The sequence below is a fragment of the Chrysemys picta genome, chromosome 20 (assembly GCF_011386835.1).
Source record: "Chrysemys picta bellii isolate R12L10 chromosome 20, ASM1138683v2, whole genome shotgun sequence".
Classification (NCBI taxonomy): domain Eukaryota; kingdom Metazoa; phylum Chordata; order Testudines; family Emydidae; genus Chrysemys; species Chrysemys picta.
In genome coordinates this window covers 15,897,380-15,918,962 of record NC_088810.1, presented here as the reverse complement: position 1 = coordinate 15,918,962, position 21,583 = coordinate 15,897,380, and the positions used below count along the sequence as shown (strand labels likewise).

The following is a 21,583-nucleotide window of genomic DNA, read 5'->3' as shown; positions in this document are numbered from 1 at the left end:
CGGGAAGGGCTGGGGCTTGTGCGTTAGAGCCTGGAAGCCCCCGGGCTGGTCCAACCATCCCCATGTCTCTCGCCATGAAAGCCCGGCAGAAGGTGAAACGCAAAGGAGCAGCCAAGGACCGGGTCTTTGGGTGTGACCTGCTGGAGCACCTCCAACACTCTGGCCAGGAAGGTAAGGGCGGTTTGCTCCTCCGGTGGCAGCAGGGAATGGGCCAGGAGACACCTCTCTGGGGGCTGACCCTTGCTTGGTGGGGACCCTCCCGGAGCCCCGGTCCTGCTGGGCTGGTGTCTCCAGCACAGAGCCATCCTCGCCGCCAGCAGTGGGGCTGGTGCAGCAGCGGCTTTCTGTGAACATCCGCTTGCCCCTGCACTGAGCCTCTCTGGGCGTGTTCCTGAGCCTCCCGCTTCGCTGCCTGAGAGCAGCCTGGGCAGAGGGAACAGGAGCCGTCCAGGTGCAGCTTTGAGCCAGTATTGCAGAATCCTGGTCTCACTTAGCATCGCAATCAAGGCTGCACCAGGGGTTGGGCCGGCCCTGAGCCGTCACAGGGCCCCGTCGTGCCGGGTATGGGGCTGGCCCTGAGCCATCACAGGGTCCCGTCGTGCCGGGTATGGGGCCGGCCCTGAGCCGTCACAGGGCCCCGTCGTGCCGGGTATGGGGCCGGCCCTGAGCCGTCACAGGGCCCCGTCGTGCCGGGTATGGGGCCGGCCCTGAGCCGTCACAGGGTCCCGTCGTGCCGGGTATGGGGCTGGCCCTGAGCCGTCACAGGGCCCCGTCGTGCCGGGTATGGGGCTGGCCCTGAGCCGTCACAGGGTCCCGTCGTGCCGGGTATGGGGCCGGCCCTGAGCCGTCACAGGGTCCCGTCGTGCCGGGTATGGGGCCGGCCCTGAGCCGTCACAGGGCCCCGTCGTGCCGGGTATGGGGCTGGCCCTGAGCCGTCACAGGGCCCCGTCGTGCCGGGTATGGGGCTGGCCCTGAGCCGTCACAGGGTCCCGTCGTGCCGGGTATGGGGCCGGCCCTGAGCCGTCACAGGGCCCCGTCGTGCCGGGTATGGGGCCGGCCCTGAGCCGTCACAGGGCCCCGTCGTGCCGGGTATGGGGCCGGCCCTGAGCCGTCACAGGGTCCCGTCGTGCCGGGTATGGGGCTGGCCCTGAGCCGTCACAGGGCCCCGTCGTGCCGGGTATGGGGCTGGCCCTGAGCCGTCACAGGGTCCCGTCGTGCCGGGTATGGGGCCGGCCCTGAGCCGTCACAGGGTCCCGTCGTGCCGGGTATGGGGCCGGCCCTGAGCCGTCACAGGGCCCCGTCGTGCCGGGTATGGGGCTGGCCCTGAGCCGTCACAGGGCCCCGTCGTGCCGGGTGTTGGGCCGGCCCTGAGCCGTCACAGGGCCCCGTCGTGCCGGGTGTTGGGCCGGCCCTGAGCCGTCACAGGGCCCCGTCGTGCTGGGTATGGGGCCACCTCTGAGCCGTCACAGAGCCCCGTCTTGCCGGATATGGGGCCAGCCCTGAGCCGTCACAGGGCCCCGTCGTGCCGGGTATGGGGCCAGCCCTGAGCCGTCACAGGGGGCCGTCGGGCCGGGTGTTGGGCTGGCCCTGAGCCATCACAGGACCCCATCGTGCCGGGTATGGGGCCAGCCCTGAGTCGTCACAGGGCCCTGTCGTGCTGGGTATGGGGCCAGCCCTGAGCCGTCACAGGGCCCTGTCATGCCGGGTATGGGGCCAGCCCTGAGCCGTCACAGAGCCCCATCGTGCCGGGTATGGGGCCAGAGCAGTCACAGGGCACCATCATGCTGGGTATGGGGCCACCTCTGAGCCGTCACAGGGCCCCGTCTTGCCGGATATGGGTCCAGCCCTGAGCCGTCACAGGGCCCTGTCGTGCCGGGTATGGGGCCAGCCCTGAGCCGTCACAGGACCCCGTTGTGCTGGATGTTGGGCTGGCCTGCAGCCGTCACAGGGCCCTGTCGTGCCGGGTGTTGGGCTGGCCTGCAGTCGTCAGTACAAGCTAGCTTGGCATGTAGAATTGCAGCATTCCCACAATCCCACTGGAAACCCGGGTCCCCAAATCAGGCTTCTGCAGTCCGGGAACAGACACATCTCAGGGGCCATGTCTCCAAGCAAAGCATCCCAGCCCAGGGGGACCCCTGCCCTCCCTAGGGGCTTCAGAGCTTGGGGCCTGTTGGCAGGGGCAGGGAGGCTGGCATGCTCTGTGGGGTAACCACAGGGTTCCAGTGCCCAGGGAGCCCATGCCTCGGTCTGGAGTCCAAAGGTAAAACAGACAGAACCTAGCTGCTGCTCTCAGATTCAGTGATTTGGCCAGTGCCAGGGCTGGAGGCTGGGCCTGGCATGGGCCACATGGCTCCCCTTCCCCTGTTAGAGCTGGAGGGCTGAGGGGCAGAGTCCTGGGGGAGCTGGCACCCCACAGGGATAGAGCCCTCCCTGCAGTGCTCCTGGCACCCCACGGGGATAGGGCCCTCACTGCAGTGCCCCTGGCACCCCACGGGGATAGAGAACTCCCTGCAGTGCCCCTGGCATCCCCACGGGGATAGGGCCCTCCCTGCAGTGCCCCTGGCACCCACGGGGATAGAGCCCTCACTGCAATGCCCCTGGGGGCCACGGGGATAGAGCCGTCCCTGCAGTGCCTCTGGCATCCACGGGGATAGAGCCCTCCCTGCAGTGCTCCTGGAACCCACGGGGATAGAGCCCTCACTGCAATGCCCCTGGGGGCCACGGGGATAGAGCCCTCCCTGCAGTGCCCCTGGCACCCCCACGGGGATAGAGCCGTCCCTGCAGTGCCCCTGGCACCCCCACGGGGATAGAGCCCTCCCTGCAGTGCCCCTGGCACCTCCAAGGGGATAGAGCCCTCCCTGCAGTGCCCCTGGCACCCATGGGGATAGAGCCCTCACTGCAGTGCCCCTGGCACCCCCACGGGGATAGAGCCCTCCCTACAGTGTCCCTGGCACCCAAGGGGATAGAGCCCTCCCTGCAGTGCTCCTGGCACCCATGGGGATAGAGCCCTCTCTGCAGTGCCCCTGGCACCCAAGGGGATAGAGCCCTCCCTGCAGTGCCCCTGGCACCCCATGGGGATAGAGCCCTCACTGTAGTGCCCCTGGCACCCACGGGGATAGAGCCCTCCCTGCAATGCCCCTGGGGGCCACGGGGATAGAGCCCTCCCTGCAGTGCCCCTGGCACCCCATGGGGATAGAGCCCTCACTGTAGTGCCCCTGGCACCCACGGGGATAGAGCCCTCCCTGCAATGCTCCTGGCACCCACGGGGATAGAGCCCTCCCTGCAGTGCCCCTGGCACCCCCATGGGAATAGAGCCCTCCCTGCAGTGCCCCTGGCACCCCACGGGGACGGAGCCTTCCCTGCAGTGCCCCTGGCATCCACGGGGATAGAGCCCTCCCTGCAGTGCCCTTGGCACCACCACGGGGACAGAACCCTCCCTGCAGTTCCCTGGCATCCACGGGGATAGAGAACACCCTGCAGTGCCCCTGGCACCCCCACGGGAATAAAGCCCTCCCTGCAGTGCCCCTGGCACGTCACGGGGATAGAGAACTCCCTGCAGTGCCCCTGGCACCCCATGGGGATAGAGCCCTCCCTGTAGTGCCCCTGGCATCCACGGGGATAGAGAACTCCCTGCAGTGCCCCTGGCACCCCACGGGGACGGAGCCCTCCCTGCAGTGTCCCTGGCACCCCACGGGGACGGAGCCCTCCCTGCAGTGCCCCTGGCACCCCACGGGGATAGAGCCCTCCCTGCAATGCCCCTGGCACCCACGGGGATAGAGCCCTCCCTGCAATGCCCCTAGCACCCATGGGGATAGAGCCCTCCCTGCAGTGTCCTTGCCCCCCCCCCCTTGTTCTCAGGGTCGTTTCTGGCAGAGGTGGCACCAGAGTTTGGATGGGGAGGAGGCTCACACGTTACACACAGGAAGTTACTCTGTGTAGCGGGTGCCAGGCCCTGCCACTGGGCAGAACAGGCAGCTCGATGCACAGCAAGAGGGGGGTGGAGGCGTGAAACATGCTGATTGTTTTGCAGTTGCTGGGCTCTCGCTGACAAGGGCACTTGCATCACTGCAGATTGAGCAACCGCGGGTGCTGCCAAAGGAAATGCAAGCAAGGCCCTAGTGGAAGTGCTTAGTAAACACGCTGAGGGACCCGGGGCTACCACAGGGGGTGCTCTACAGGGCCCTGTCCCACACCCGAGAGCAACACCCACAGGTGTTCATGAGACGTGGAGCAGACTGGCATCACCCAATGCTGAGCTGCAGCTGGTCGAGTGGTAGGTATCCCAACATGCATTGCTTGGGGCTGGCTGCTTCAAGCTGACTAAAGCATTGCATGCTGGGAAGTCTTGTCACCCGCAGCCACACCTGTGCTAGAACCATGCTGACTTCCAGTTATGTCCCAGCGCCTCTTGCCTGAGGAATTCAGACCCATTTAAAAGGGGGTGATTAGGGCTATGTCCATTTTACAGATGGGGAAACTGAGGCACGGGGTGTCTAAGGCTGACATTGGCAAAGCCAGGAGCCCGCAGGCAGTTAGGTAAAGGATCCAATTTGTAAGCTGGGAGCTGTGAAAGCTCTTTTAATGATCATCATCTCAGCGGGACTTGCGCCAGGCCCCCTCCAGGGCTGGCAGCTTGGCCTGTGCAGCTGAAAAGGCCAGAGGACTGGGGCTCCCTAGCAGAACAAGTTTCCCATCTCACAAATACTCTGGTGATTTTGAAATGTTTCCCCCTCTTGAACTGGGATGGACAATCGAAATCTTGGAAATCCTCCTGAGTGAAAAAAGCGAATTTCTTCCTGTGGGGTCAGAGGAAACATTTCCTTTGGATTTCAACCTTTTTTTTTTTTTTGGTCATATTAGCGTAAATTTCAAACCAAAGGGTCGCTTTGAGACAGAAAACTGGCCTGGTGCGTTTTGAAAATGTCAGCCCCGGCTGGCCGTTTCAGGGCTGCTTTCCTCAAGGTGTCTTCCCGTTGGGAGACTCAACCCTGGCCCGTGAGCCAGTTTGGGTTTTGACCAATCTGCATTTTTCGGTGAAAAAAACGATTTGTTGTGTAATTCCCGAGCCGCTCTCCTGAGCCGCTGGGTGCTGTTGAAACCCCTGCGCAAGGCCCCTGTGGATCCAGCAGGTTTCCTGCCACCCCCGTGCAGTGGGTTACACCCAGCACCTCTGGAAGCCAGACTGCTTCACCTATCGCTCCCTCTCCTCATTGGTTGCCTGCAGCATCTCTCCCTGTAGTGGCCCAGATCCTCAAAGATATTTAGGCTCCTAACTTCCACAGATTTCAATGTAGCTCCACAAAAGCAGCATGGTCTAATGGACGCGGCACCAGGCTCGGACACCTCAGGGGTCTAGTCCTAGGTCTGCCTCTGACCAGCTGTGCAACCTTGGGCAAATCACGGCCTCTCTGTGCCTCAGTTTCCCCTCTCATGCTTTGTCTATTCAAACTGCAAGCTCTTTGGGGCAGGGGCTGTTCTTCAGTGTGTGTGTGGGGGGGGGGGGGGCCCTGATCGCGGTTGGAGCCTCCAGTTGTTACTTAGTCATAGTGGGCTTCCTAAATCTGGATTTAGGCTCCTAAATTTGCTTATTCTGGCCTCTCGTCATCCCCTGGCAAGTGAGCAGCAAGAGGCAGGGGTTAACAGCCAGGCGCCTGGTCACACACAGGTCGGGTCACAGATGTGATCATCAGGTTGCAGCAAAGGCTCTAATGTTGCAGTAACTCTGGTCTGCTCCTGAGTTGCTGGGCAGCGCTGAGGGGGGTGGAAGGGAGGGGATGCAGGATTCTGGACTCCGTGACAGACCCAGCCAGCTGCCGGAGATCCTGAGTGGGAGCGGGTGCTGGAATCAGTGCATATCCGCCCTGCAGTCGCCTCCCAGTACTTTCCCCGTCCCCACAAGGGCAGAGCCCGCAGCTGTTAGTCACTTTCCAGGAAGGCCGCTTGAGCTGAAATCACCTGGTCAGGCAGGAACCACATTTTGCTGTGGAGGCTGGTGCGCCAGGAACCATGCTCAGCGAGCGTTATCCTGTCCTCCAGCTACACACATGGTCAGCAGCAGCCTGTGCCTCGGGTGGAGGCAGGAGAGTTTCTGCCTCTTGGTGTCAGGCCGGTCTTGTTGCTAAACTGCTTCTCGAATGGGCAGGTCGGTTACGTCAGGAGTCATTGACTTGTCGTGATATGATCAGGGGTAGCTTAGGAGGGCACCATGTGCCGTCACTCCAAGGTGCTCACCTGTGCCCAGAAGCCCCTGATACTCCACCTGTGTCTGTTTCCTGTCCCTGGATGACCTCGGAAATTCCAGGTGCTGAGAAGGAAACTAGGTTGATCAGAGATATAACAAGAGGAGACTCAACCGGCTCGGCTGGTTTATGAGAAGGGATGTGATTGCTGTCTATAAATACACAGGGGGGAAACACCAGGGAAGGAGAAAAGCTATTAAAGCCACAGGACACGGTTGGCACAAGAACAAATGGGGATAAACTGGCCTGGAATTAATTTAGGCTGGAAATGAGAACCGGGCGGAGGGGGTTCTGGACCAGCCTCCTGGTGGAAAGAGCAGGGGGCAAACAACCTAACTAGCTATGAGATGGAGCCTGATACGTTTCCGATTGGGTTGCTATGAGGTGTCTGCCTCCGACAGCAGGAACTGGGCTCCTTCTAGGCTGTTAATGTCGAAGGTCCGGTTGCACAGGGCCAGTCGTCCCGTGGATATAATGGGTTCCAGGAGACAAATCAGGTCCTGGCCTGTGAATTACAACCCCTCGCTGGGATTCGAATGGCTCCATACTCCTCAGTGGGAAGCAGCTAAGAAGAGAGACTGTCATGCCCCAAGTGATCTCAAAGGCCAGCGTTTTCAAAAGCAGCCACCACTGAGATGAGGTGTCAGTTCTGGGGCATCCAACGTGAGACCAGAGAGATGTGATTTTCAGAGGCGCTGAGCACCCGCAACTCCACATGGGGGCAGTGGGTTGGCAGCCCCTCTGGAAACCAGACCCTCTGTGTCTCACGCTGGGCTCCCCGAAACTGCGTCAAAGGCCACTTGGGACAGTTTGGACCTAACTCTGTACAAGTAGCGCTTCACCCAAAGAAGAAATGCAGCCAGCTCTGGGGTGGAAGGTTGAACAGCTGCACGGCAATGCTTGCATGGCAGTCTGGAATTGACAGAACAAGGAGTAATGGTCTCAAGTTGCAGTGGGGGAGGTTTAGGTTGGATATTAGGAAAAACTTTTTCACTAGGAGGGTGGTGAAGCACTGGAATGGGTTACCTAGGGAGGTGGTGGAATCTCCTTCCTTAGAGGTTTTTAAGGTCAGGCTTGACAAAGCCCTGGCTGGGATGATTTAGTTGGGATTTGTCCTGCTTTGAGCAAGAGGTTGGACTAGATACCTCCTGAGGTCCCTTCCAACCCTGATATTCTATGATTCTAAGAGGGGGGGGGAATACTGTGCCCAACTGAAAGTGGGGGAGAATGTGGGGGACCAGAATGTTCATTCTCCCAGTTGAAATGTGGGCAGGACATGAGCATAAAAAGTGACCAGGGCCATGGCATGTCAAACATACAGAAGAGGCCAGGACCTCAGTCAGAGAATGGTTCCCCTAGCACCGTGCCAGGGAGTTGTTCAGTAATGAGAACAAGAAAAGGATGCATCTCTAAGTCACAGCCGCCACTTCCTGCAGTACCTTGGGTTTTCCCTTCTTTGTGTACTAACGAGGTCAACCCTCTTAGCTGATGAGCCCAGAGAGAGGCGATCAGGGAGTGCTAGAGGTTGTGAGAGGCCTCGCTCTGCCCCGATTGACTGCGATCCCTTTTCTGTCTCTTGTTGCAGAGATGATGGTAGCAGGCTTGGTCTAAATGGTAGCAGGCTAGGTGTTCGTACAATGCCGCTCCTGAAGTGAAATATTGCAGGAAAAGAGCCGTGGCAGGGCCGTAATTAGATGGCATCTGTTAATTGTCTAGATCATTGGCAGGTGCCTTGTGAAATCAGCACGCGATGAAGTGCTGGTTGCGTTGGTCTGCTCAGTCATCAGAGCGGCTGGTCAGACGTGCCGCAGCGTGGCAATCGCAGCTGTGGGCGATGGAGCGCATGGGGGGCTGGGCTTTAGCCCCGCCCGCTCTGGAGGACCTCTTAGCTCACTGACACACTCAGAAGAGTTGGTGGGAGGTGGGCATTTGCAGAGGCCGTAGCTACAAGGTGGCAGGTGTATATACTGTATATACGGTAGCAGCCAGCCAGCCACAGTTATGGTCACTCAGAACTGCGTGGCCTAGGCCCCTGCTACATGTACCAAAGAGGGGTCCTCTTTAGCTGTTTGCAGTCATATAATAACCAGATCTAGTCTCTCACCCAAGGCCTGATGAAGGTGTAAGCACTACAGGCCCCTGTTTAGGGCCCCAGCTCCCAAAGGCATGTGATAACACTAGAGTCTCAGTGCTTGCTTTCAAAAAGGTGATGTTTCTAGCCCTTACGGCCGCAAAGAAAATCTTGAAAATGTGACCTGGTGTAAGTGCTACATCGATGCTGCCTGAGTCTGCAGAGAGCCTAAGCCCATCGCTCTGAGGGGTGTGTGCTGCCCCATGCATCTCAACAGGTTAATGCTGATACCTGCTGCTTTGGGGCCCCTAATGACACAACCACAGCAGGGACTCTCTCTGCAGCCATTTGGCTCTGCTGGGGTCACATCTCCAGCCTGCCCCACCCCAAAGTCCTCTGAGAGTAAAGGCACCGTGTCCTCCCTTCTCAGGGATGGACCCCACATGCTTAAGGCAGGGGCTATTGGTCTGTGGAGGCAGGAGGCCCAAGGCAGTCCAGAGAGAAAAGCGGGGCAGGGCTCCCACAAATCCATCTCTTGTGTACGTTGCTCCTGATACTGCAAACCAAACAGGACAGGGCAGAGGTGCAGGGGCTGGGGTCACAGGTTGCCTTAATTGGGTGCTGGAGGGAAATATTTGGGGTGGGCACTGGGGCAGAAGTTTAGGGTGAGCACCAGGAGGGGGAGGAAAAATTTAGATGAGCATGGGAGGGGGGAGATATTTAGGGCGAGCACTGGGTGAGAGATGTTTAGGGTGTCTACTGGAGGGGGGGTTAGCCCCTTCATGGTTCTGCTACAGGGTGCGGGGGTAGGGGTCTTTATGTGCCCCCCCACAGAGCCCTCTGCTTGGGTGGGTGGGGGAAGAGCCCTCCCTCCTCTGGGACAAACCAAAGCCGTCTATTGGTCTGGTGTGGGGAAGCGCTCCCCTGCGCTAAGAGACTAGTGCTCGGCCCCCAGAAGACATCTCTTGTATAGGTGCCCCTGCAACTGCCACCCTAAACAGGGGGATGGGTGGGATCATGGGGACCCCCAAGTGGGTCTGGATCTAGGATCCTGGATTGCAGTTCTCTGGCTCTGCTCCCTCCCTGGCATCTAAAATCAGTAAAACATCAGCCTCAATTGAATGGAAATAAGATGTTCAGAATCGAGCCGGGAGTCTCCACACGCAGGCTGGGGCTGAGACAGCCAAAAGGGAGGATGACACCTGATCTAGTTCTTTTGGTTCCAGTCTGAGTGTAGACACCTACCCCAAGTGTTGAAAAATCAGGAGCCCAGCCGCTAAAACCACTTGAGATCGGCTTCAAAATCATGCAGTGTTTTTAAAAATAATCCAGTGTGGGCTCTCTTTCTTTGCTGACTTCAGGGGTCACATTTTCCAGCTTTTCTCTGCAACTGTGAGGCCTAAGAACCTAGGAATTTTTGCATGAAAGCTGAGCTCTTCATGCAATCCCCTGACTCCAGCCGCTGGAGCTTTAAGACACCAAATATCACGAGACAGGGAGAGCTAGCTAGCCAGTTCATTGGAATCAGTGCCCAGTTGTGTGTGGTTGCTTGTAGATTGATTGAAACCTGACATATTGGTGTACCTTGTGCTGGTAAAGGTACAGTCACAACACAGCTATGAGCAGTTTTAAACTGATACAAGAACATCCACACATGAGTTTGCATCAGTTTAACTAGAATGGGTTTTGAAACTGGTTTAAGGTGAGTCAATACAACTTCTGACTAAAGGTAATGGGTGTCTCACCCTTTGTGTGTCTCTAGCCCCTTTGCCTGCATGGACACACACACACGCTGGCTGAGCACAGCGATTTCGCTCCGCATTCTGGGAGTGCATTTCATTTCCTGTGTGGTGTGCAGAAATGAAATCGGCTGGTGACTCCACCCAACCAGAGACCAAGCCAGCAGACGCAGATTTGTTCCTTTTTCGCTGAACGCCCTGTACTGAAAGGTCCCATAAGCAGGATCTGGGGGGTAGGGAGGGATCTGCACCCTGTGTACAGCCATGCACGTGACGCAGAGAGCAAGACAGAATCCATGCGTTTCCATGGTAATTGCAATGAGTACATTGTTATAATTTGTTAGTTCTATTATGGTAGAGGCCCCAACTGAATTGCAGCGCTAGGTGCTGCACGTACGTATAAGTGACAGCTCCCAAAAGAATCTAAATGGACATTTCATAGATGGGAAACTGAGGCACGGGGTCAAGTAAGTGACTGGTCACGGTCACACACACACAGGGTAGCTAGTGTCATGCTTTGGTCTCCCTTAGCCTTGTAAGGCCTGGACATGCAGTCATGCTGTTCTAATCCCAGCCAACAGGGGGCGATGGTCTCTCTCTCTCTCTCTCACACACACACTTCAACCTATGCAGCGCAGGACACAGAAGCGGGGGAGCAGAGGGTTTCCACTGAGGCCGTGAGACACCCAGGAGCAGCCCTGGTGTTGGAGCAGGGAGACGGTACATAGCTGAGAGCTGTGAGGCTGCCCTGGGCAGAGGCAGGCGGGTCCCGCTAGGGTAGCTGAGCTCAGGCATGACAGGTGCTACCCCTTTAACAAGGTGCAGTGCCTGGGGAACCCTCCCCCCTGCTCCCAGGTCTGGCCTCTGAGGACTGCAGGGATGGGGGGTGAACCGTGGACACTTGCCGCTCTCTCCCTGCCAGCCATCTCCACAGCCTGCCCCCTTCCCTCATCCGGCAGGGTGCCCCCCATGTCTGCTGCTTCCTGTGTGGCAGGGGTGGTTATTTTCCAAATGCTTCCCAGAACCCTTTGCAAGGAGGGCTCAGGACGGTCAGAGCAAAGGATTCTGGGGAGGCCACCAACCCTCGCTGCACAGGCCTGAGGTGGAGCAGAGTGTGCCTTTCAGGGAGCTGGGGGCAGAAACTCCTCAGCCCCGGCTCACTGGTGAGTGCCCCTGGGGCTCTCCTCGCCAGGGCCCTTTTGCTGTGATGCCCTGGGCAGCTGCTTCTCAGAGCCCCTGCAGCCAGGAATTTGTCTACACAGGAAAATTAATCTGGAGTAAAGTCAGGTGTGAATGTAAAGCGGATTAGCTGTTCCTCATTAACTCCACAGCCCCATGTTAGTGGTCTCCTCCGGGTGGTTGCCTGCAGTTACTGCACCCCTCTAGAGACTCCAACCTCCCTTGGGAGATCAGCGTGGGTCTGACCGCTGTGGCTGACCCCCAAGGCCCGGAGAGGTGGAAACTCCTCCCCAGCTGCTCACTTGAGAGCAAGGCATCATGCGTCTCCGCTGGGGAGGAGCGGTGAAAGGGGGACATTGCCCCGCTCCCGAACAGAAGATGGGGGGGTCACTCAGGGCTCTGGCCATTTCGTGGTCGTGGCTCTAGTCAGCCCCCCCCCCGGATTGGGCTGCGGCGCTCCGGCTGACTCTCCTCTCTCCCCCCAGTCCCCCAGGTACTGAGGAGCTGTACGGAGTTCGTCGAGCAGCACGGCATTGTGGACGGGATCTACAGGCTCTCCGGGGTCTCCTCAAACATCCAGAAGCTGAGGTAAGGACTGGGGCTGAAAATGCCTCGGATTGGAGGGGACACTTGCACATGTGTGTGGGACGGGGGGGGGGAGGGGCTTCCCATGTGTCTGACACGCTCGTGGCTTCTGTGACACAACACGTGGCTCTGAGGGGCCCTTCATTAACAGCTGTGGGCGAACTTTTCAAAGCTGGGTGCCCAACGCTCCTACATGCTCATCTCGGGCCCTGCCTAAAAGGGCCAGTTTGAAACTCCCGAGTGAAGTGGGGGATTCCCCATCTCTTGTTGTCTTCAAATCCAGCCAGGCTGCCTTTCTGGGAGATGCACCATAGTCAGACACACAAATTGGGCCCAGTTACAGGTAATTGGGTGAAACACTCTGGCCTGTGTAATACAGGGGGTCAGACAAGATGATCTAATGGCCTTAAATTCTATGAAGCTAGGAATTTTTAAAGGTACTGAGCTCTTTTCTTTTCTGTAATCTCCCATCACGCACCTCTGGGCACTGAACAGTAATTGATAAAACAACACACCTCACTAGCAGGTCGTCTCAACCTTGGAAAACTCACATCCAGCAGTGAAATACAGATCAGCTTCAAATTTGCCCCGAAGGACAAAAGCCTGGGGGAAGAGCCAAACCTGTGCTCTGAATGTCAAACAGACTCAGACTCCTGCAGAGCTATGGAGGAAGCAGATTGCAAAGCTAAAACAGCCCCTCTGAGAATGCAAATCTAGGGCGTTATTTGAGAGGCCCTCCCAGCTGATCTGAACTGTGGGGACAAAGCACAGTTAGAACTAGGTCCCGGACATTGCAGGGCCTTAGAGATCATTAGAGCTGGCTGGGAACTGGGATTTCTGTTCCACAGGAAATTCTGACAGTTCAAAATTGGTTTTTGCTCCGAATTGGAAGGAAAAGCTGAAATTTTGAAATTTCCCTCAGATGAACATTCTAAAAACAAAAATCGATCTGGAGCCAGCGAAACGTTTCGTTTTGCTAATGTTGAGTTTCAGTCAGGTACCATTATTTCTTCCGGATAATGTCAACACCCTAGAACGGTGGTTTTCAACCTGTGGCCTGCGGATACCTGGGGGTCCGCAGACTGTGTCTAAGATTTCCATAGGGGTCCGCACCGCCATTCAAAATTTTTGTAGGGAGTCCGCAAATGGAAAAAGTTTGAAAACCTCTGCCCTGTAATATCATATTAGATATGAAGTATAATATAGATACAAAGTAATATATTGCTATAAATTAAAAATCAAAGCGAAATGGGAATGTTGAAATGAAACGTTTTTTCCTTACTGAAACAAGGAAGCTGACGTGGTTTGTTTTGACTTTTTCCCATCAAAAATGTCCTTGAAATTGACACGTTCCCACACAATGTTTAGATTTGGATGAAACTACAATTTCTGACAGACGACGGCTCTGCTGAGAAATGTTCACCCAGCTCTAGTGTGGGGCTAGCCTGCAGTCCCGGGGCGTGACTGCAGTTCGGGTACTGTGATGGTTCTTGGGGTACCCCTGGACTGTGAGTCACCTTCTTACACCCTGCCTCTAGCGGTAGCTGGGGGTTAGCTTTCTAACCACCACCAGCCGTCAGACACTCAAGTGCATCTTAACAAGAGTGCGCCCCAATCCCTGAGTCCCCTTCAAGCATCGGCAGCTTGACGGGTCCCCCTGTGATGTCCAGCCCCCCCGACACTGGCTACAAAGCCCTGGCTGGGATGATTTAGTTGGGAATTGCTTTGAGCAGGGGGTTGGACTAGATGACCTCTTGAGGTCCCTTCCAACCCTGATATTCTATGATTCTATGATACTCACACAAATCCCAGATCTTCTACCCCCAAAGAAGCAGTGCACCCCAGTATACCAATTTTACCTTAAATCACCACTCCTGTATAACACACAGCATTTGTGCCCACTTATAATACACCGAAAGCAGGTTTATTTAGGAAAGAACAGAGGTTTCACTAGAACAGAGTTGGTTAAACTTTTTGGCCCAAGGGCCACATCTGGGAATGGAAATTGTATGGCAGGCCGTGAATGCTCACAAAATTGGGGGTTGGGATGCGGGAGGGGTTGCGGGCTCCGCTTGGGGGGTGTGGGCTCTGGGATGGGGCTGGAGATGAGGGGTTGGGGAAACAGGAGGGTGCTCCGGGCTGGGACCGAGGGGTTCGGAGGGCGGGAGGAGGATCAGGGCTGGGGGAGAGGGTTGAGGCCTGGGAGGGGGTCAGGGGTGCAGGCTCTGGGCGGTGTTTATCTCAAGCAGCTCCCAGAAACAGCAGCATGTCCTCCCTGCTCCAGCTACTACGCGGAGGCGCGGACAGGCAGCTCTGCACACTGCCCCATCTGCAGGCACCGCCCCTGCAGCTCTCATTGGCTGCGGCTCCAGGCCAATGGGAGCTGCGATGGCGGGACATACTGCTGCTTCCGGGAGCCGCGCGGAACGGGGCAAGTCCCTGACCCCGCTCCCCGGCGGGAGCTCAAGGGATGGATTAAAACATCTGGAGGGCAGGATGCAGCCCTCGGGCTGTAGTTTGCCCACCCCTGCACTAGAAAGAAGAGAGTGTTGGAAACAGATGATTACAATACAAAACATCATAAAACAGGATCTGGGTCCTACTCTTATGAATAGTTCCCTTTCCTAGCCAATACAGTAGGTTTCGCCCTGCAAGATTCAGATGGTTGCAGAGCCGGGTGGCTTCCCTGGAACCGGGGACCAATCCTTCCTGAAACATCCCCACCCAACAAAACATCTTCTCAGTGAATGGCTGCAGAGTGTCTTTCTCTGCACAATGTAACGCTGAACCAGTCTTTTGCCTTCGCTCCCGGATGAAGCGAGCGCCTGTCTGTATCATGCTCCTTTTCACCTCCACGTGGCTTTAGTGTTTATAGTTTGCCTTTGATGGTTTTCCATTGACTTCTCTGGGTTATTGTGATGGTGGACAATGGAGCGATACATTGCGTCATGGGCTAGCCTGGGAGGGGCAACATCTTCCTCCCGCTGGAACGGGCCCGCACCAAGACATATGATTCCCTGGTGACCCACTTTCCCTCCAAGGCGCAGTTTTCAATATAGTTCCATTATTCCTTACTGATCAATCGTACGCACATCTCAAAGTGATTAGAAGAATCGTTACGTTACAAGCTTTCAGTAGAGACCTCACATGCTACCCTTGGTGGATAAATACCATGAGAGCGGTGTCTGGGGTGTAGTGAGTTTGTCAGGTCTGAGACAGGAGGTTTCTTGCAAAGAACAGTGAACCCTTTGCTCATTGGCACCCCGGGCCTCTGTGTCATATGTAGCTATCCCCAAGCTAGCTTTGACATAGCTACCTCGTGGCAATTACCCAGAGTTTCAGGTGGGCTCGTACATCCCGTGCTGCCGCGGTTTCACTGCTCTGAGACCCGAGCGAGCTACATTAAAGCTAGATCGGGGCTGTCGACATGTCTAGACCGACCCCTCGTCGTCACCTGCCACCTCCCACCATGGCTCCACTGCTAGCGGTAGCTCACTCGCTCCATCAGCATTAGAGCAGATATGTTCCCCCCACCCCCACCCCCCAGCTCCAGTGTGACGCGCACAAAGAGAAACAGGGACCAAGGTCCTAGGGCTCAGGGGGACTCAGCTGGCCCCAGCGTCTGGCGTGCGGGGACTGGGTGTGGGTGTCCTTGCCTGTGTGTGGATTGTGCATGTGGCCCGTGGAGCCCTGATGTGAACGGGGGGACAGGGACAGGGGGTCGTGGCCCTCTTGCTTTTTACCAGTCATGAGGGTGGCGGGAGGGGTGGAGAAGAAAGCAGGGGGGTGGGGTCTTGGGGGGAAGAGGCGGCGTGGGAGTGGGGCCTTGAGGGAAGGGAAGGGGCCACGGTTCGGGGCCACACACACTTTTCTGCCACTCCTGTCCTGGAGTCTCCAGGACTCAAAGATTAATCTTTCATTAAAGATGATGTCATGTGATGAAACCTCCCTCCAGGAATACGTCCAACCTCAGCGGGCATCCCTAGCTGCTCCCCATCTCCCCCAGGCCCACCAGTGCAATCACTCTCCTCCCTTTCTTGGTTCGCAGGCAGGAGTTTGACAGCGACCGCTGCCCCGATCTCAACAAAGATGTGTACCTGCAGGACATCCACTGCGTCAGCTCCCTCTGCAAAGCCTACTTCCGGGAGCTCCCCAACCCCCTGCTCACCTACCAGCTCTACGACAAGTTTGCTGTGAGTCTAGCCCTGCAATCCGCCTTCCGGGGATGTCTCCGCCACAGCGCTAACTCCAGTGATCGGCACCCGGGGCTAAGCCCCGGGCTCGGCCTAGCACTAGAGCGAGCAGCCGCACTGCAGAACCCGGCCTGAGTGCCTGTGTTCTCCCTGTTCCGCACTCCCGTGTGTGTCACACCCGCTGGGGGGACCCCCACGGGTCTTAGTGCGGCAGTGAGTACTAAGTGCAGTGACGTGCTCCCAGTGCATTGTGGGAGAACTTGTCTGTCCTTCTGGGCACACAGGGGGAATTGTGGGAAGACACAGGAGGGCTATCAGCACTCAAGAGGTTTAGCCTGCGTCCACACTCCAAAGTGGGAAGGTTACTAGCCCCAGTGAAAGCCTCGCTCAGCCTTTAGTCTGTACCCCAGCTGGGCCAGCTAGCCTAGGTTTAATGCCCCACCAAACTCGGGGTGAGAGGGTTTGTGTGTGGAGGGAGCAACAGCCGAGTAGGAGCCTCTGCAGCGAAGACAGAACCCAACAGTCTTGGCTCCCGGCTGTGGCAATGTCACGTCTGCCTTGGTCCTCACAGCGGTGAAGCACTGGGAATTTAATCAGCAGCAGCTGGCATCCTGCCCATCCCCCCAGCACTCTGATGGGCCAGTTCACAGCAGGGCGTGGGCGACGCTGCGTGTGCTCTGACTTGCGTGTGCAAATCAGGGTGTTTCCGTGTCTCCCCTGAGGCCCGCGCGTGGGCACAGGTGCATGCTCCATTCAGCGCCCGTGTTTTAGCAGATGTGAGCCTTAGCAGCCCTTGCCACTGGGGGACAGATGAGCTTGTGAAATGCTCCACAATCGCTGGGGTGTCCTCTTCTTAAAAGGACAGTCTCAGAGTGAGTCGGGTCCTGCTGAAAGGCCCCAGCAATTGCTATGAGGGGAGCCTCGGCTCCAGAGCCCCCGCTCTGAGCAGTCCGCCCTGAGGAGCATCCCATAACGAACGTTTCAGAGCTATGAACGAGCTCCATTCCTGAGGTGGCCGTAACGCTGAGGTTCTACTGTAGATTAGTTCATGGAGGATAAGTCCATCAATGGCTATTAGCCGGGATGGGCAGAGATACAAACCCATGCTCTGAAGTGTCCCTAGCCTCTGTTTGCCAGAGGCTGGGAATGGGGATGGATCACTTGGACCACACACAGGATATTCTGCTCATTCCGTCTGAAGCACCTGGCACTGGCCACTGTCAGAAGACAGGATACAGGGCTAGATGGCTAGTACGGACGTGGTTAGGGTTAGGGTTTGCAGGGGCTAGGCTTAGAACTGGGACAAATTTTATGCAGATTCTGCGACACTGAAAGTTTTCTCGAATTCATGTCGGTCTCGCTGAAATGTTCATGTAGGGGGGAAAAGAAAATCCCAGAAAGTTGAGGCACAGCTGTGGCTCTGCTAATCAGATGGCAGGGGCTCCACGTGCCCCCCATTTTTTCCATTTTCGGTTTCTAATTTCCCCCCAAAGTAGTGGGGTTCTGGCCACCGATGTCTTGAATAGTGTTAGACTCAAAGAGCTCGATCTATTTCACTTAACAAAGAGAAGATGAAGGGGTGACTTGATCACAGTCTGTAGTACAGTACCTACCTGAGGGACAAATATTTAATAATGGTTTCTTCAGTCTAGCAGAGAAAAGTCTGCCACGATCCAACATCGGGAAGGTGAAGCGAGACAAATGCAGACTGGAAATAAGGTGTACATTTTTAACAGTGCGAGCAATTAACCATTGGATCATTTCCCAAGGGTTGTGGTGGATTCTTGATCACTGACAATTTTTAAACCAGGATTAGATGTTTTTCTAGAAAATCGGCTATAATTGGGGCCCTACCAAATTCGTGGCCATGAAAAACACATCACGGACCGTGAAATCTGGTCTTGTGTGTGCTTTTACCCTACACTATACAGATTTCATGGGGGAGACTAGCGTTTCTTAAATTGGGGGTCCAAAAGGGAGTAGCAGGGGGGTTGCAAGCTTATTTTAGGGAGATCGCAATATTGCCACCCTTACTTCTGTGCTGCCTTCAGAGCTGGGCAGCCAGAGAGCGGCGGGTGTTGGCAGTGCCCTGCCAGCAGCAGCACAGAAGTAAGGGTAGCAGTACCACCAGAATCCCCACCCCCCCCTACAATAACCTTGCGACACCCCCCCCCCCAACTCCTTTTTGGGTCAGGATCCCTACAATTACAACACCATGAAATTTCAGATTTAAATAGCTGACATCATGAAATTTACGATTTTTAAAATCTGATGACCGTGAAATTGATCATGACTTTGGTAGGGCCCTAGCTATCATTCAAACAGGAAGTAGTTCAGGGGAATCCCATGGCCTGCGTTATCCAGGAGGTCAGAGTAGATGATCACAGTGGTTCCTTCTGTCTTTGGAACCTATGAATCTAGACTTTCTGACTCTATTCAAATGTGACCTGCCATGTGGAACAGTCGGAGGCTCATTGGGCGAGTGATCTGGAAACTGAAACTGCCTTGACCCCAAAGTGAAACTCAGTGAGCTGAGCTAGAGAAATACAAGTCACGGCCCGGCATGAACAGTGTCAGTCCATGTGATCTTTAACATTCTTTCCATTCTAATAACCACAGGCAGATAGACCCTGCAGTAACGGAGGCTTTATTTTGCTATTTTTAATGTTATTTGCCTGATATTAATCTTCATCCTCATCACCCCTGGTTGTTATCTGGTGCTTTTTATTTGTAGATCCCAAAGAGCTTTACAAAGGAGGGTCAGGATCAGCATCCCCATTTTACACATGGGGAAACTGAGGCACAGAACAGTGCCCAGGGTTACCCAGCAGGCCAGGTACACATGTCTAACAAAGAGGCAAGCCCTGGCCTCCAAAGCTTACAATCTAAGAGAAATGCAGCAAGGAGACAGAGAGCGCAGCTAGCACAAAGAAAGGGCTGGCCTAGTGGCTAGAAACCCAGTATGGGTCTCAGCAAACCTGGGGTCTAGTCCTGGCTCTGCTAAGGGCTAAACTGTGGCAAGTCAGTTTCCCCTTCTGTTAAAATGGGGACTAATGATCCCGAGTGCTTCTGTAAAGCACTTTGTGAGTTACTGATGCTGTGTATCATGTAGGCCTTAGGCATAATGCAGGAAAGGACGTTTGTTTTTTAACCGGCAATGAGCTCTCTAAGGACACTGTAGAATCCTAAAACATGGGGAAAACAATCAGAGAATATTCCGTTTGCAAAATCGGTTATAATAAGGGGGGGATTCATAGATTCCAAAGCCAGAAGGGACCATTGTGATCATCTGGTCTGACCCCAGATGATCACAATGGTCCCTTCTGGAACAGAAGGGACCATTGTGTGGAACAGGCCAGAGAACTCCCCCCAAATAATTCCTAGAGCTGACCTTTTAGAAAAACATCCAGTCTTGGTTTAAACAGAGTCCTGCACTTAGAAAGGAAGAATCCCAGGCACTGCTACAGGCTGGGGACTGACTTGCTAAGCATCAGTTCTGCCGAAAAGGACCTGGGGATTGCAGTGGATGAGAAGCTGGATATGAGTCAGCAGTGTGCCCTTGTTGCCAAGAAGGCCGACGGCATATTGGGCTCTATTAGTAGAAGCATTGTCAGCAAATTGAGGGAAGTGATTATTCCCCTCTGTTCGGCGCGGGTAAGGCCACACCTGGAGTATTGCGTCCAGTTTTGGTCCCCCCTCCCCCCCCACACACACACACAGAAGGGATGTGAACAAATTGGAGAGAGTCCAGCGGAGGGCAACAAAAATGATTAGAGGGCTGGGGCACATGACTTACGAGGAGAGGCTGAGGGAACTGGGGTTATTTAGTCTGCAGAAGAGAAGAGTGAGGGGCAATTTGATAGCTGCTTTCAACTACCTGAAGGGGGGTTCCAAAGAGGATGGAGCTCGGCTGTTCTCAGTGGTGGCAGATAACAGAACAAGGAGCAATGGTCTCAAGTTGCAGTGGGGGAGGGCTAGGTTGGATTTTAGGAAACACTATTTCACTAGGAGGGTGGTGAAGCACTTGAATGGGTTCCCTAGGGAGGTGGTGGAATCTCCATCCTTAGAGGTTTCTAAGGCTCAGCTTGACAAAGCCCTGGCTGGGATGATTTAGTTGGTGTTGGTCCTGCTTTGAGCAGGGGATTGGACTAGGAGACCTCCTGAGGTCTCTTCCAACCCTGATATTCTGTGAAACATGGTCAGTGATGAAGAATCTCCCACCCTTGGTAAATTGTTCCAGTGGTTAATTACTCTTACGGTTAAAAACGTGTGCCTTATTTTCAGTCTGAATGTGTCTAGCTTCAACTTCCAGCCTTTGGATCATGTTCAACCTTTCTCTGCTGGACTGATGAGCCCCTTATCAAATATTTGTTCCCCAAGTAGGTACTCACAGACTGTGATCAAGTCGCCCCTTAATGTTCTCTTTGTTAAGCTAAATAGATTGAGCTCCTTGTGTCTCTCACTATAAGGCAGATTTTCTTATCCTGTAAATCATTCTCATGGCTCTTCTCCGAACCTTCTCCAATACATCAATCTCCTGCTTGAAGGAAGATTTCTGTGTCATGAATCCAGGGCTCTGAGGGCACCTTTATGGTATGTCTCGCTGTGTTGGTGGCATTAATGCTGGGAAGCTCATCTGCTCTGTGTAATTCTGCTTCTGCCCTTGATACGCTTGAGCCGTTAGAATTACCGCCAATCACAGCCTTTGTTATCCTAGCCCCTAGGGCAGGGGTGGGCAAACTTTTTGACCCGAGGGCCACATCTGGGAATAGAAATTGTACGGCGGGCCTTGAATGCTCACAAAATTGGGGTTGGGGTGTGGGAGGGGATGAAGGCTCTGGTTGGGGGTACGGACTCCTGGGTGGGGCCAGAAATGAGGAGTTCAGGGTGTGGGAGGGGGCTCCGGGCTGGGGCAGGGAAGTGGGGCGGGGGTGGTGAGGGCACCGGCTAGGGGTGCAGGCTCTGGGGTGGGGCTGGGGATGAGGGGCTTGGGGTGCAGGAGGGTGCTCCGGGCTGGGATTGAGAGGTTCGGAGGGCGGGAGGAGGATCAGGGCTAGGGCAGGGGGTTGGGGTGTGGGGAGAGGCTCAGGGGTGCAGGCTCATGGCGGTGCTTACCTCAAGCGGCTCCCGGAAGCAGCGGCATGTCCCTTCTCCAGCTCCTACGTGGAGACGCGGCCAGGTGGCTCTGTGCACTGCCCCGTCCACAGGCACCGCCCCTGCAGCTCATATTGGCCACAGTTTGCGGCCAATGGGAGCTGCAGGGGTGGCACTTGGGGCAGAGGCAGTGTGCACAGTGGAGATCCCTGGCTGCCCCTACGTGTAGGAGCTGGAGGGGGGACATGCCGCTGCTTCCAGTTGCCGCATGGAGCAGCCCCCAACCCTGCTCCCCAGCTGGGGCACTAGAGCGGGGCAAGCCCCAGACTCTGCTCCCCAGCGGGAGCTTGAGGGCCGGATTAAAATGGCTGGTGGGCTGGATCTGGCCTGCGGGCCGTAGTTTGCCCACCCCTGTCCTAGGGGCGCTGCTTTCTGCCGTGGAGTGCAGAGGAAATGGAATTAATTGATAAACTTAACATTAAC

General features: G+C 55.8%; 1 protein-coding gene across 3 annotated transcripts in view; it reads left to right on the top strand.

Moving 5' to 3' along the window:
• Positions 1-41: 41 nt before the first annotated feature.
• Positions 42-21,583, top strand: part of ARHGAP30 (Rho GTPase activating protein 30) — a 51,392-nt gene continuing 29,850 nt past the window's right edge. For all 3 annotated transcript variants that reach the window (XM_065574702.1, XM_065574701.1, XM_065574700.1), the window contains exons 1-3: positions 42-171; positions 11,714-11,816; positions 15,862-16,006. In XM_065574702.1, coding sequence (XP_065430774.1) covers positions 63-171; positions 11,714-11,816; positions 15,862-16,006 — 357 coding nt within the window. In that variant the 5' untranslated portion in view covers positions 42-62. The remainder of the gene's footprint in view (positions 172-11,713; positions 11,817-15,861; positions 16,007-21,583) is intronic.